The sequence below is a fragment of the Protopterus annectens genome, chromosome 3.part0, assembly GCF_019279795.1.
Source record: "Protopterus annectens isolate FY-2018-M chromosome 3.part0, PAN1.0, whole genome shotgun sequence".
NCBI lineage: Eukaryota > Metazoa > Chordata > Ceratodontiformes > Protopteridae > Protopterus > Protopterus annectens.
The window spans coordinates 120,326,537-120,344,095 of NC_056731.1; the positions used below are offsets into that span (position 1 = coordinate 120,326,537).

A 17,559-nucleotide genomic window follows, 5' to 3' on the forward strand; every position below is an offset into this window, starting at 1 on the left:
CATGTAGCCCAGACAAACAGCAGTATAATCAATTCAGAAAGGACTGGTCTGAGAAGCTGTGTGTAAATGGTACATTTTGTCATGTTTATACTAAATAGCGTGGCAGCATGTAACATCATCACGGCAAGTTCTTCAACTAGCTCCAAATACACATGCTAAATTAGCAATAAGAAAGAAATAATGTGTAGTATTAGCAAAATCCTGGAACCACTAAATCTTATAGAATTGTTTTAATAAAATAAATTAAAAAAATGCTTAACTTGACTTTACTGCCAGTTTATTTAGAGAACAGGATATACAAATTTAATCCATTGATGCTTTATTACTGACTCTTTCCATTCACAAATTGAAGCTGATGCATCAGATTAAGCTGTGCTCTAGTCATATAAAACATTATGATTTAATGTCTCATCTTGTATCAGTTCAGTAGCCTAATATTTTTGAAAGGTTTGCTTCTGAACAGATTGATGTGAAAAGTGACATGACACTGAGTGGATGCAAGAGTAGTACAACAGAGGGAACAGTGCAATTTGAGATAATGAACAAGTTTCACAGATAATGGTTTGCACATTATTGACAGTAATTCACAGATAGATTCCTGCACTGCACAATATTATGCATCAGGAAAAAATGTGCAGTGTGCAGTATTATGTGATCATAAATTGCAAACAGAAAACTGAACATGTCTTGTCATGTTTGTTATTTTTTGCAGTATACCAGTTTATTTATTGGACTTAACATGCAAATTTCTGAATTTCTCCATCACTGAAAATGACTTAGAGCTCAGTTGAGTCACAAAATATTTTCCTAATTGGATGGCCAGATGACAGGAAAAGGGTTCCACAACTAGTTCAAGTCTACTACACTTAACATGATGAAATTTATGAATTAAACAAAACAAAACAAAAAAAAGCAACTTGCAAGTACGGCTAGTGCATCAGACCAAAAAAGTAGTGAATCAAACAAAACAAGGAGCCAGCACAAATCCTGTATTTGAAATAGTGTATTACAAAGTACACATATACATACAAATGACAAAAATCAGACCAGTTTCGGCTTTTCAGCCTTCTTTAGGGAACAGAAAATAATGATAAATGCCATTTCCCTCCAGCAATATGATCTATATATAGCACCAATAATTAACCAATATTCACTTAATGCACCAATTAAGAAGGTTATGTAAAAATATTCATTAAGGCCAGGTGGAAAGAGCCCCCCTAGCTTAACAATCCACTTATTTTCTTTTGAATTAAGTATTTCATGTAAACTTGCTTTATCTGCTGATTTATTCAAAGTACAATCAATGATGGTAAATCTGAAGACCCCAGTCTTGTGTTGACAAATATGTTTATATAATGCACTGGATTGTTTGTGGTTCCTAATATCACTCATATGCTCACTAATTCTTATCCTACCTAGAAGGGCCAGGAATTTACATAATTTATTTTTCTCTGATGTTAAAAAAGTGCCAAATCAGAAACTTAACTATAAGGGAACTCCAAAGACTTAATGGTACTGCATAGAATTCCAGATTAACCTCAGAATAAAGTTGTTTCTGATTTATTTCAAGGGTGATCAATATAGTTGTCTCTATTAAATACTATCCAAATGATTTTTCTGCTTCACAAACTCTTATTACAGAGACAAAATCATTGTTTGTCTCAACAAAGTATCCCTGGCATACTTATTAGGGGATAAATGGACAATATATAAGCCATGAATTTTGAACTTTTACAAACTTTTTCAAAACTGTTGAAATTTTAACATATTACATTTTCACTAAGATACTGTCAGTCTAATGGGCAAGTTGAGAGGGGGTATCGTAACAGTGAAGAATATCAAGAAAAATATGCTGCTGTTCAAAATAAGGCTGTTATCTTGCTCCTGGATACAGAAACATTCCAGTGCAACCTGCAGGATGTTCATCTTCCCAGCAAATGATGTGGAGTAAAATGAGCACGAAGCTGGCAATATCTTCAGTTCTACTTTGGACAGAGAAAATATGAAATGCTTAATCTGCATGGCAAGACATTTTGCAGAAACAAGGCTATGACTATGGCAAATCGGTGAAGGAATTAAATTTACTAAGACCTAAAGAGATAGTCATTGGAGTAATAACGTTTTTGTAGTAAGCCATGCAGACATGAAGAAGTCCAACATTGTTGAGATAAGTGAAGGTCTAAATTTAAAAGGAATAGAAGGCACTGATACTAGACTAGACTACTCTCATCTTATTGAAATGAAGTGGCTGAGAAGCTACTGATGAAAGGCTGTTCAGGTTAAAAAGTTTCACAAATACTCTTCGTACACACACACACACACACACACACACACACACGCACACACGCACACACGCACACACGCAGACACACACATACACACACACACACACACACACACACACACACACACGCACACACACGCACACACACACACACACACACACACACACACACACACACACACACACACACACACACACACACACACACACACACACACTAATGCAGACATTAAGTGGAAGTTGAGTGATGTAATACACAGTGCAGTATGTCTTAAGAATTCTATAGGTTTGCAGGGCAGGTGTGATGTCACACAACCTTGTCTTGTATATGCAGTTATGCCATTACAGTTAAAGGTATGGTCGCTCACCTAGTAGGTCCTGTGCATCTGTTTCATTTATAGTAGCTGTAAGGTGCCAGTAAAGAAATATGAAGTTATGCAGACTAATCAGAATATAAGACTAGAAAATGTACACCACCAAATAATGTATATCTTCAGATTGTGCACTACCTAGGTTAATCCATTGACAGCTAAAATATGGCAAAACACAAGCTATAATACAGAAATATCAAAAAGTTAAGACAATGTTCACTGCTGTAAATTTAAATTTACTTCACAACAGTCAGTATTTATAATGCTCACCAGCGCAAGTACTGAGGGTTTAACTTGTTAAGATAATTGCCAGACAATGTGAATCAAGTGTAAGTTATCTTCTAATAAATTCTAATTTTTTTTAGTAGTGGATTTTAGATGAGATGCAACAAAAGAAATTAAAATTATGCAGTGTCAATGCAAAATACAGCTGAGAGTAAAATTTCAATGTTCAAAGTAAACTTGTATTAACTAGTGCAGCCGTGAAATACTGAATGTGCTAAGTCAGAAACAAATTGATTTGCACTACTGCATAGTCTAAACTTGCTTATGAATATAATGTTGCAGTAGAAGAGTTACACAATGGACTGGAATCAGAAAGGTTATCCTTAGGTGTAAGTCCGATGTACACCTCACAGTAACAGAGAGCCCTACCAGGGTACTGTGGTGGGCTGTCTTGGTGGCCTTCCTTAAATAGGTTCATAGGTTCATAGGTTCAGACTGGGCTATCTGCCCTGGGGCAATTATAAGCCTAGCCCGATTCTGTATGGCTTATGCCACCCCTTGATTTGAGTATACTGTGCCCTTTTTAAGGTTTAGTTTACTGTGCCTCTGTCTAATAGTGACACGGGAGTAATCCCTGGGACAAACCTATGATCCCCCATCCACCTATCGAAATTCTTCTTGAAGAGATTCAGTGAGGTGCTCTGCCTCACATGAACTGGAATTCTATTCCAGAGCGAAGGGAGCCTCTGGGTTATGAACCTGTCTCTCCAGCAAGTTCTATTTATTTCTGTGCTGAGGTTCAAGTCCCTCGAGCGTGTGGCTCTAAGGGATTTAGATTTACTGAGGTGGAGCATGTCCATTAATTCTGGATTTGACATAGCTTTGTATGTCAGGCATAGATCACCTCAAAGTAGGCGGTATGCAACTGAGTAGAGCTGGAGTTTTTTTAACTGAGCAGCATATGGCATCTGTTTGAGGCCCTTGATCCTCTTGGTGAGATACTTTTGGGGTCTTTCTAATTGCTGCAGGTGTCGGGTAAGGTACATCCCAAAAGGGGCATTGTATTCTATGATGGGCCTGATGAGGGATGAATAAAGGGGCATGATTACCTGTCTTGATCTAGATGTGAAACCCTTTGTGATGAGGTGGGCTATGTAGAATGTCTTTCTAACCACTTTGGCAATGTGGTTGTCAAAGGAGAGATTGCTATCAACTTGGGTCCCCAGGTCCCTAATAACTTTCTCTGTACTTAATGGGTTTCTGCCTATGTGGTAATTTGTGGGCACATTGTTTTTGCCAAAGGATATGACTATACACTTTTTGGCATTTAGCTTTAAACCATGGCGCTGGCACCAGTTATCTGCCTCTGTGAGACCTTTTTGAAGGATGTTTGTGTCAGCTGGAGAGTCAATTATGGCACCCAGTTTGCGGTCGTCTGTGAACTTGGTGAGCCATAGTCCTCCCACGTTTGCCTGTACCTTGGAAAAGTATATACCGAACAAGAGTGGTCCCAGGACAGAACCCTGTGGGATGCCACTTGTGACCAGTTTCGAGTCTGACATGGCTCCAGCAACTCTCACTCTGTGGGTTCTGTCTTTGAGCCAGTTTGCAACCCATCTTGTGACATAGGGGTTTATATTTAAGCTGGATAGCTTATCTATGATGCCCGAGTGGGGTATTGTGTCAAATGCCTTTGCAAGGTCCAGATAGGCTGTGTGGACTACCTTCCTTTCATCTATGGCTTTGGTGACTGTTTCAAAGAAGTCAACCAGGTTCAAAAGGCAGGACCTGCCCTTGACAAAGCTGAACTGGGTAGGATCTAGTGTCTGTAGGTCCCCAATGTCTTTGTTTATGAGCTCCATGATGATCCTCTCCATAGCCTTGCAGACTAAGCTAGTCAGGCTTATGGGGCGATAGTTTCCAGGGTCTGTAGAGGCTCCACCTTTGTGGAGTGGGACCACTGTTGCTGTACGCCATTCTGTGGGCACATATCCTGTAGTAAGGCTGAGATTGTATAGCTGTTTTATTTGAGGGATTAGTTCCTCTTGGAGTTCATGTAGGACGCAACCCAGGACGCCATCTGGTCCCATGGAAGCAGTGTTTTTTGCTTTGGAGAGGGCAGCCTTCACCTGAGCATCAGAGATGTTTGGGAGGCAGCCCTCTGCCGGGATAGATACTTGCTCTTTTGGGGAGGAGGGGGTGGAGAAGTTTGCACTGAACCTGTCTGCCAGGATATTGGCGATGTCTGTGGGTTCATTGTATTTTTTGTCGTTTAGTTAAATGCTGGTAAGACATTCTCTGGGAGTAGCTAGTGCTAATTAGCCATGTACTCTTCCCCTGAAAATGCCTCTAGTAAGGCATTTACACAGCCTAGTATTTCAAAGAATCACTTGGTTACATAAATCACCACTGCCAGCCATGCTAATGAACACACCCATAAGCTCACATTCAGCCATTCCTTCCAATCGGTGATATCTCATTAGAAGTAACTGACGAGGAGTTTAGCAGACAGGAAGTGGGGGTGGTATGAGTTTATGTGCATCTACTTCTGTGTGCATGTGTGTGCAAATGAACATGCAAATGTGTGTGGGGTCTGTGACATCTCTACACATCCATAAACTAATGAGCAAATTTTGCAATATTGGAGGGTGGGGAACATTAGACACCAGATATACTATTTTACGTTTGCCATAAAGGCACTTAAAACATTAAAGAACAGTGTTTTGTAACTTGAAAGATATGGGGAGGGATAATACTACAAACCAGGAATACTCTTTATATCATCCTATAAAGGTACTTAAAAAATAATCCAACAACAGTGTGCAGCATAACAAAAGTGTGCATGTGTGTATGGGGGTCACTAGATACCAATGATACTCTTTGTACCATACCATAATGGCACACAAAAATAGTAGAGCAATGTTTTTCACCACACACAATGTGTGTGTGTGTGTGTGTGTGTGTGTGTGTGTGTGTGTGTGTGTGTGTGTGTGTGTGTGTGTGTGTGTGCGTGTGAGGTGGCACTAGACACCAGAGAAATTCTTTATATTGTGCTTGCAACATAACATAAATCAAACCCTGCACTTTCATCACTTGACAATAAATTGTTAACTCTCAGCATCACCACTAGACACCTCAGATGCTTAAACATCTTACCTTAAACTCTTTCAAAATAAAAACAATAAAAAATCAAGTAAAAGGTGGAGAACGGTTTTAAACCCTACACCTTTGATCCAGGGCTCAACTTGCCAAGCAGGAGCTTTAATCCTCTACACTAACTGTTGAGTTAGTATAGAAAATATTTTTATATAAGAAGTATAAAACTCTAATGTCTGGAATTATGCCATGATTGCAGTTTTCTATGGATTCCAAAGGATTCGGCAAGCATAACACACAACAGCAGTATTCTTTAAAATCAGGGACACTTGAGAGGCGTGGGGTGTGTCCATGTGCGCAGGATTACGACAGAAAAGTGCTAATTTGCTCTTGAAGTAGTTAAGGGTGAATCAAATGCATGCACATTAGCCTGTAATGAGATATTTCCTCATTGTGGCTAATGGTGTCTCTGAAATGCATTTCCGCATATAGCAGAAACAGTGTCTTTTGTCTGCAGTTCTTACTGTCCAATGTGGGGTTCTTTATAAATCCCTAGGAATGTCGCAGAAGATTTACTATCACTGGTCCTTCTAATATTCTGTATTATAAACATTGAAACTGAAATATGTATCTTTCAAAAATTACTATTTAGATTATCATTCATTTGAGTTATTTTGGTTTGTTGGTATCACATTTGAAAAACTTTTCTAGTTCCCTGATTCTTGAAAAATCCATGACTACAACTTGTTGGATTTATACTGTCATCATACCTCTCAACCTCTTAGAGCAAGAAATCTGGACAAAGACATACATAAAAATGGGAAAAGGCCCAAAATAGGAACAATTTTTAAATATTGCTCTTACTGACTTAGAAAGTTGGTAGAATGTTTTGCATTAGTATGAATTTTCTGAAGGGTATGAAATCTGAAACTCAAATGTCTGCCATTATTTTCTAACTTCAGTCTTTAATGATTTGCCACTAATTTGTCAGAAAACCGCAATTTTATGAAAAACAGGCCAAAAATATGAGGCACAAATCTGGGCATTCTGTAAAAATCGGTACAGTTGAGAGGTATGATTATGCATGCCAGTTGTATAGTATTCAGCAAAAGACAGTGAAACAATGCAGAGTTTAAAATTGCAACACTTTCATTTTTTAAGGAAATCCTGCTGACAATCCAGGGATGAACTGTGCAACCTTAAATCCTGACAAAAATGAAAAATGGGAGACCAGGGAATGTGGTCGTAGACTGGGATACATTTGTAAGAAAGGAAAAAGCATGGGGACTATTTTCATTGATACCTCTGGTAAGTATTTACATATAACTTTGTTTAGCTATAACTGAGTGGCAGAATTTCATGACAAGTATTGCCGGTGGCACTGAATTGTAAATAAATGTCACAGAATAAAAATAAATATTTTGGATCCTATCTCCTAAGTAATCTTCCTGAATCAGTCATGTTTTGGGTATACTAGGCTACATGAAAAATTATCGTGAACTGATTAGACCTTCCCATTATCTTGGTTCTAAGTTGGGTTTCTTATTTTCTCACTAGACATCAGCTGCGTGGAGACATGCGTGAATGGGCGTACCTTCATTGAAGGTTGTGCGTCAGGGCTGGTAACTCGGCATGTAAAAATCAACTACCAATCATTAGCGGACTGGAGTTCCGCTGTGGTGACCCCTAACCAGGAAAAGCCGAAAGACACAAACAAACAAACATTAAATATTTATGTGTGGGCACACATAAAATGTTAATTTTAAAGTACTCTGTTAATTCTTTATTAAGATCTGTGAAACATGCTTTTGAGTGAAGAAAACAATGTACAAATGGCGATTTACTCCCTTAAAAATAAAACAGTATTTTCTGAATTGCATTGAAAAGATCTATAAAAAACATCATTGGTTCTTTTAGATATGCAGTATCACAAATCAGATGATTATTCTGGAGTCATAGATGTGGTCTGCTCTTCATACTGTTTGTGGTGTGAATGGCTTCTCAGCCACTAGCCATAAAATTCTTAAACTGAGTTGTGCACCAAGTCAAGCATGACATATGTGAATATCAGGAGAACTGTACATTGTACTGAGCGTGCTTAGTATATTCTACATTTTTACAGAGCAACAAGCAGTACCAGGGACATATGCATACTATGAGGGTCAAAAAGAATGCAAGACATTGTGCACAGCAGTCTGCAGTTGTTCAGTACAGTGCAGTGAGGCCTATCTACCCTGTAGTGATGATGCCATGGATAGACAGCAACAGCCTGGGTACATAAACATTGCATGGTACCATCAGCATTAGGAATAAAGGCCATGAAATATATAATACACACACATGTACACATGCAAACAGATATACAGAGCCTCTGACTCATAATGAATATGTATAGTAAGCAACATCCCACTGTGCAGTATATAGCTGCATGTAGAAAGGCTGCAGTTGATAGTAACAGGTTGTGGTATGGGGAACCTTGTAAAACAGTGCAAGAAACAGTGTACACAAATGGAGGTACAATATAAAGGCATACAGCCTAATATGTACATTGCCATCATCAACACCCTTTTTCTAATTTTGTTCATGAGGCTGAGGAATCACATCAGCAGTGGCCAAAACCTGGAGCCAATGTCTACATTGCATAATGAGATGTAACTGTGTGTCTGTAAAGCAGGTCATGATTCATAGTCATAACAAATTAGGTGTACAGCAAGTTGAGTGTCATTACAAGGTCAAACACCACATGGAAACTTTTAGAGTTGTAACAAGCAACCATGCTCAGAGCAGCAGCATTCCATAACCAACACTTACATAAATACAAAAGTGCAAACTGCTGCCCAAAGGTCCAAACCCAGAAACAAGATATAATCAGATAAAAACAACAAGGTAGGACCACCAGAGCTCTAAAATCCAGATTTATTCCACAAATAAAACAACAGGATAAGCGCTTTCACGTGAATAAATCACGCTTCATCAGATCTCAAAAACAAGACAAACCACTCAGTTTAAATAATAGGATATCCTGTCCATTAATAGAATAGCAAGTATCAATTAATTAAGATCAATTAAAACTTTAAAGTGCAAGGCAACAAATACTACCTACATAGTTATTTAGTTATTCATTTAAGGGGCCGTGCCTCTAGTGCAGGTTTTATGCTCACATAGTTGTTTAATCCAGAATGGATATGGGCTCGTAGCCTAAATATCCATTTTAGTTCCACAGACTCAAGATGGTTATTTAAATTAGCCCCTCTTACATTCTTAACAAGTTGTAGAACCATGAAACTGAAACTGTGCAAGGTATGTACAGCAACATGCTTTGCCAAGGCATTCTGTAAATTCAGGTTCTTTATATCATAGAGATGATTATATATCCTGTCTCTCAGCCTCCTGGAGGTCTTGCCAACGTAGAAGCAATCACAGCAATTACAGTTGGCAAGATATACTAGATTATTACTATCACATGTGGCACTAAATCTGGGAAAGAACTTAAAGTCCAAAACAGGGTGACTGAAGGACTGTGTCATGCATATCACACTGCACATACTACAGTGTCCACAGTGGAAGGTACCAAATCTTGCACCCTCCACACTTTCAGCACATTTAGCCTTATCCTTACACAGAAGTCATTTTGAATTCAGACTATTTCTATATAACCGACACTTATTACCAATTAGCATTGCTTGTACCTGATAGTAATGCACAGTATTTGACAATACAAATGAAAAAAAAAAAAAGGTAAAGACCATAAATTACTTACTACCATCTAAAAGACAGCATCTGACAGATTGTTTTCATCTGGTCAGAGATATTATATTATCATTGGTTGATATGTATTACCCACAAACAGAATCAGGAGGAATGCATGGCCTTTTCATACCAGTGGATGCTAAAATATGAGTAACTCTTGCCATACTTGCTGCTGAAATCTTTCCGAGACAAACAGCAAACACAATGTGTACACCACAGGTGACATCCTGCAGAGCACTCACTGTGTTTGTCAGTATACTGCTTGCACATATGGATGGCTGTATCTTTTCCCCTAAACACTAGCAAAGAGAACAGCCCCCCTGGATGGCATCAATGGCAACACCTACCTCCCCAAAGTACTGGGTGCTATAGGTTGCACACATGTGGCAATGAAGTCCTTACCTGGTGTCCATGGACAACAGCATGGTAAAAGGAAGGGACAACAGTTTGTCAGCTGTTAGGCAGTATGCCATAGAAAAGAGCTTATTATCAGTGTGCCCATACAGTACCCAGGTAGTCCAGCAATCCACACATTTATCATGCAAGATATCTATATCACTACTTGCTAGCCAGCTCTATTGCCATAAAGGGCTGAAGCCAAGACTGTACCTTCTTAAAGAATCAAAGTTTGTTTGGTAAGTCATGCATGTGTCGAAGCTGATGTGGGGCATGTGTGTATTTGCACATCTGGGACAGCTGACCTGTCTTTGACAGTCATGGTAGCTTGTGTCTGGGCATATATGCATGGTGGAATTTATGGTGTAATCTGAAGGATCACACAAGAGTGAAAAGGTCCTTGATTATGTATATGTGGAGGTACATGCATAGATAATGACAGCTCACTGCATGCCACCTCCTTGGATTCTTTACAGCATGTGCAGGGGAACAGTAGGACCTTAAGGAATAACCCCAAACCCCATATACATAACGACAGTATGACACAATTCCTGGCTAACTTGTCCCTCTACTTAGTGGGAAACCATGGGTTGAAGGGCTTTTGTTACCAAAGGAACAAATGGGCCAATAGAATGGTAGGATGGAAGACTGATGGTAAAGGGAGAATTGCTGCAAAAGGAAAATAAATAGTTAATAGCACTATATCTTGCATAGGAACATTTCACCAGGCCACCTAGTTGTATAGTGCAAGAACTATAAATATATATATATATATATATATATATATATATATATATATACATATATATATATATATAGTTATCTATATATATATATATATATATATATATATATATATATATATATATATATATATATATATATATATATATATATACACACACAGACACACACACACACACACACACACACACACACACACACACACACACACACACACACACACACACACACACACACACACACACACACACACACACACACTGTAGGCTGATAACTGCTTGCAACATTGGGCTACCAAATACAAACAATGAATTTTCATAGGTATAGATAAGAGTACATGTAAGGACAGGGGATGGAACATATTAAATGCCACACATATACAATGCTATGGACATTGGTGTTCCCACCTGATACCCCAGACTACAGGTAAGGACAGACATGTGCATGTATACAGCTGGGGTGGCTGCCACATGAAAGCTCAAAGGAAAATACAGGTGGATTGGCTTACCTTACTCAATGGGTTCAGGACACCCATCTTGTTTTACAGAATATTCATGGAAATGGCCATCGGTAATATTGCCCCTGGAAATACCTGCCCGGCATGCAAAACAGACCAAGATAATGCTCTACCTGCTGTATAGCCCATTTATGGAATGGCAGCTAGGACTATATCACGGTCCATTTCATTAGGTATTTTCCTGCTCTAATCATGGTTGAACTGCTTAATGAGGTTACTGTCACCCCCAAAACTGCTTGCTTGCAGTACCACCACCCTGAAGATCTGCAATAATGGGAAATGGAGTTTGGAGAGGAAGGATGTGAATGGTATAGTAGGTATTTGCAGTAATTAGTGCAGGCTTTTTAAATGTATACTTTTAACATTTATTCTATCATTTAGAACTGTGATCATAATAAATTCTACTTCCTCTTACAGATGCCAAGCAAACAAGGCAGACTAATATGGGGGCTGTGACTGTTGTGAAAGACTTATCTGTCTGCTGTAGCACTGTTGCTTACACTAGAATACTGTCTAGCTGCTCATTTGTGTGGCTGAGGGCAACATGTCAAGCTTCTGCTATCTTGCATATGTGTAAGAGGCTGTAGTCCTGTCATGAAACCATGGGGACACTTATGTGCATCTGCTGTTATACATATGCATATAGGATTGCAGCTTAATTTTCTAGTTGTTGGTTTGTTTCAGTGTTTCTGCTATTATGCATGTTTGTATGGGAATGTAGTTTTACACTGTCTGTATATTCTGCCTAAATCTGTGTGAGATGGCTGTTTTGTTCCTTGTGTTTTTCCATATTTGCATAGTGGGAGAAAGACCATGTTGGCTGCCATAGGAAACAGCTGAGATTTGCAGAGCAGTGTGGTATATACCTACTAAGTTGTCCTATCACTTGTGTCATTTATAGGATATCATCACCAGTGTTATCTTTCACATCATTTCTTTCTCATACAGGTCAGGAATCTGTAGTCATATCAGCTGTAACCAGTTCCCTGCCCTGTAGCTGAGGCTGTGACAGGAGAGAGGGTGGGAAGTACCTCAGTAGGGGGTTTCAGCTTCTCCAGGGAAAGTAGTCTGGCATGAACTTCCATTGCATCCTAGCCATAAGTCCACAGGAGGTGTGGGAGACTGTTGACAGTGTAGTGGCCCACTGGGTCATGGTCACTATTCTCCACCTAAAGGAAATTTCAGATGTGCTTGACTGGCAGGCTCCAGTTATCAAGCCCTGGCACTGGTCTCCCTCAGACATTTGAAGTGTCTTTTGTGTTAAACTGACACCCTCCTGGGTTAGTTGGTAACCAGTATATGGAGCCATAAATCTCAACTGTCCAGATTTTTGCAGAGTTTCCAGATTATTGCCTCATATTCATGGTTTGTTCCTCATAAAATTTGTGGTTTTCTGACAAATCACTGAAATTTCAAGTCACTAAATAATGACAGACCTTTGAGCTTCGGACTTAATATCCTTCAGAAAATGCATGCTGACAGAAAACCTGTTATATACTGGCACCTTTTTTAAGTTTATAAGAGCAATATTTAAAATATGTCCTTATTTTTGGGCCTTTTTCCCCGCATTATTGTAGGCTTTGCCCAGATTTCTTGAACTAAGAGGTTGAGAGGTATGTGTGCAGCCTGTTTTCCACCCTATCCCCAACCAGGCATGTCACCATCCTATTTTGCCAAAACTTACACTTTAGTTATTGTCCACTCCTCCCTATCACCATGTGTCCACCCTTTGTTTGTCTCGGCTCTTCCCTAGCTAACTCTGTCCTTTTGTGTGGACATTCACCCCTGTTTGTCTGCACTGTTTTATATTTTTGTGTCCTGCTGCTTACAGACCTTTACCTTTCCTCTCCCTGACTCCTTTCCATCTTTCATTCATCCCTCCTCTGTATATCACGAAAAGGAATGCCTAGCCCTAAAAGAAATAAATAAAACAATGCTTTACTTCTCTCCACGCCCTTTTATTTCTGCTTCCCATCTGTGTATACTTCTACTTGCTATATTGCTCCCCCTTTTCTACTGCCCTATACTTCATTTCATATCCTTTTATGTATCTAATAATTGTCCAGATGACTGAACGTGGCAGCAGTAGCCTGTAATATGCTGCACCTTAGTTGTATACACCACTTGCTGATAACCTGTTCCAGCATGTAACAGCTCGCTCTACATGCTGCTTTCAGTCATCTTCCGATCTGCACTAACTGGTGCATGGCTACTTGGTTGTTCCATGACATACTGCATGCTCTGTTCCTCCTGAGTTGACTAGCTGCTTTTAGCCTTGATCTGATTTCAGCACTGGGGCACAACTAACTATACTGACCAGGTGAAGAGCAGGGGTATAATCACTAACTCCACAGTATCTTTTTCACATTGCTTCCAGCCTAGTCCATTCTAATGATATCTTACCAACATTAATTTTATTGTTATTTTATTTTACATTTCATTATCGTGGTGGTACACTGATCACAACTGACCATTGCAAGAAGTGCCCAGGTGAAATCATTCACAAAGAAGAAAACAATAATGAGAACATAGATAAGTAAATGTTGCACGAGTATTTTGCACACACATGCTTGTGCAGGCTTTCTTTGAGGGGTTAGTGATAGCTGCTCCCCATTCTATGCATTTATAACACACTGTTACCAGCCATACAAGTCTGGTACACCAAGATCACAATTACTGCTTACCATTAAAATAAGCCAAATTGTAAATATTTACAGTGAATAAATCATGAATGAACCACCATGGCCATCCAAAGAAACTATTTAAATCCTTTATTAAAATGAACCCTCAATAAAAAGGAAATATTTATAGCAGAATCCTTGTGGAAAAATATAGAGACACAAAAAAGGTGCACACACACATACACACACACACACACACACACACACACACACACACACACACACACACACACACACACACACACACACACACATATATCTATGTCATGTGTATATTACAGTTCTTGGGGTTGAGAAGTACAATTTTTCCCAGATATATAATTAGTCAGGGGTGAATGGGGGCTTGCCCCATGAAAAATCATGTTTTTGTTGTTTGATTTTAGTGCAATTTTGCATGAGCAAAAGTTATGGCTTGGCACATGTGTAGTACTTTGTCAACATTCCAAATTGTTGATGGTTGTGGTACACGTTTTGATGGTCGAAGTTTGGATATTTTGACTATATTCAGTACTGGAACTTTATTCATATTAGGATAATGAAATTAATTAAAAGCTATCTGGATAGACGGGTAGGGAATACAGTGTATGGTCATAGATATTTAAGTGGCAAACTCTTTCAGGGCCTTTCGCGGCTATGCGTTTGATTCTTTACCTTTGAACACTGGACTATCTTAGCTATGCTGTCTGACATACTTGTGAAACTGTTCTTTGCTAAAGAAAAAACTAAGACTCCAGACTCTACTCCTAGTATGTTCCATACCATGTAGTATTAAAAATATAGATATATGAATCATGATAGAGTGGGGCTTGGCACTTGCAAGAAAGGCTATGAACAAGTAACATACACTGTCTTTTGTATCTTATGTCCCCATGCCTATACTGGTGTCTTACCAAGTAATGGCCATTTTGGGATTTTCTGAATGTGGGTACAGAAAAGCTAACATGACACACTGCACATCAAAGAGATAGTAGAACAAACAAAAGTTCAATTAATACTGATAGAGGCAGTGGTCATTTCATTTTCAATAGTCCATGAAGCATCCCTCTTATCAGTTTGCAAGCCTGTCACTTTACTACCAAGACTAGCTACTATTCTAGAAAAAAATGGTGGAGCAACAAATTTGAAAATAACCTTGACAAATTTTGTAGCCACTATTGTGGTTTTATGCAACATATAGAAGTGTTATATTACTCTGTAGGGTCTGTAGGTCTTAGAAGACTCCTTATGTAGTGTGGCTAAAGCGCACTTAAAAAAAGTATTGTCTACTTAGACTCTTTAAGTCCTTTGGCCTCTTACCTTGTTTATTGGCCTTTGTTGATCAGGACTCTGTATGACAAGATACAATAATCCTATTGTGTGTTTCACAATCACTTGTTAGGTATTTCAAAGAGAAAAATCAGACATACTTTCTCTGAATTTTCACCTCTGCTTTTGAAGCACCTCAAAGATTTGTTCTGCACCATCTCAGACTTTCTTATTAACAAACAAAATTATGACTAACCTACCTTCAATCATTTTACTGTTATATGCAAATGATGTTATCATTTTGTGATCATTCACCTTACCCGTGTCTATTAAATGTAGACTTGAAGATGAGCAGTCAGTATGTGATGCCTGGTTCAAGTAAAGACACCTCAAAATCAACTTTATTAGGCAATGGCCTGGCTCCTTGGCACAGAGAGACAAAGATCAGACTGAGACCTGAGTGACCCATTTTTAAGTAGGAGCCAGGTAACATGGGGGAAAGGGTGAAGACTTGAGGCCAATTTGCATCTCCTGTGGAGGGTGAGGAGGGCAGCATGCAGTTGAGGGCACATTGACTGGTGAGATCTCCTTGATAGAGACCAAAGAAATCATTGCCCATGTTTTTGGAGAAGGAAAAAGGCTGTGTTGAATAAATACCTCTTGCAGAAATGAGAAGCTATCCTAAACCTTCAGTCCATTGCAGAACCCTCTCCAGTACTTTATCAAGTTCATGTGTGGAAGTTATTGCATAACAGAGGAAAAGAAAATCTCAAGCCATCCCTCAACACTGTGTTAAAGATGGCTGCTTCTAGCTGATTCTTTACCTGGTGATGGGGAAAGAATGGGCTGCTTGCTTATGAAGAGTTTGATGATCAATAGACAGTAGAGGCAAATAAAACAAAACCAAACAAAAAAAGTAAAAACTGCAGAGTAACAAAGAGCGTCTTTATTGACTTTATATCAAGCATCACCACATGTCTTTCTAACTGCAGTATAACTTGGTCAGACACCCCATTCCATGAGCTATCTTGTATCATATTAGACTCTATTCTATATCACTAAGCAAATATATTCCAATGCCTGATAATCAAATTAACTTAACAGCTGCAACCCTTTTGGAGGTACTTCAGGTATTTGTGCCCCAAGGTTAAAAAAGCAACTGGAATAAGTGTCAGAGGCATGGAGCAATAAAGCCCAGAGTCTGACCCTGGTAGTTCAGTTGGATGGACATGTCCATTCTGGAGGAATGTGGCAGAGCAAGATGAGTACAGTTACAATCCCTGCAATAGGGGTAGCATTACAGAGGCATATTTGTGGTGGGTTTGCAGCTCACCCAGCCACTGCTTAATGGTAACCCACATTGCTGCATGATTGTGGCATGTACTTGTAGGGAGAGGGTATTGTGAAACCCTGTAGTGACACAAATAGCCCAATCCCCCCACCCCTACCCCAACCATGGGCAGCATTAGGGACTTACACAACTGCTGTCAATGCTGGTAAACTGATGAGAGCACAAATTCTTCTTTGTCTTCCTGAATGAATGCCCATATAATGTCTCTCATCCTAGTGAGGTTGTATATCACTCACCATTAGGGAACAAGTGTTCTAGAGTCCAATAGCACATAACATGGTGGTCAGCAGGTAGTGGGATAAAAAGCATCTAGGAAAAAGGCTATAACTGGAAAAGGAGTCTTTTTTTTACAAAATGGAATACGTACTTCTGCTGTTCAGAGAAACCTTTAAGTAAAGCCTGCATTATACACAGGCGATACAGAATAAGATCTGCCTCTTTGCAGTCGTCATCAAGAAACTGACACTGTTATCCTTAAAGAGTGATAGTAAGCTACCCAAACCTCTCAACTTTCCAGAATGTCCAGATGTTTACCTCGTATTTTTGTTCTGTTCCCCATAATATTTGTGTTTTATTCTGACAAATCAATGGGATGATCTATGGATTAAAGTAATCAATAATGACATGCATTTGAATTTCAAATTTCATATCCTTCAGAAAATGCATGCTAACTTAAATCCTGTTATTTTAGCAACTTTATAAGTTTATGAGAGCAATATTTAAAATGTGTCCCTATTTTTGGACCTTTGTCCCCCATAATGTCAAGCTTTGTCCGGATTTTCTTCTAAGAGTTTGAGAGGTGTGAAGCTACCTGTTAAAGAATAGTAATTCTTTTTACTGTGTCTCTGACATTTTGACTATTTCACCCTCACACCACCATGAAATTCTATATTTAGAAG

At 39.0% G+C, this 17,559-nt stretch overlaps 1 protein-coding gene across 1 annotated transcript in view; it reads left to right on the plus strand.

Annotated features, from left to right (window-relative positions):
• LOC122796778 (macrophage mannose receptor 1-like) overlaps nucleotides 1-17,559 on the plus strand; it is a 2,090,270-nt gene that overhangs the window by 315,931 nt on the left and 1,756,780 nt on the right. The window contains exon 6 of the mRNA XM_044065506.1: nucleotides 7,138-7,284. Within this exon, the coding sequence (XP_043921441.1) occupies nucleotides 7,138-7,284 (147 nt within the window). The remainder of the gene's footprint in view (nucleotides 1-7,137; nucleotides 7,285-17,559) is intronic.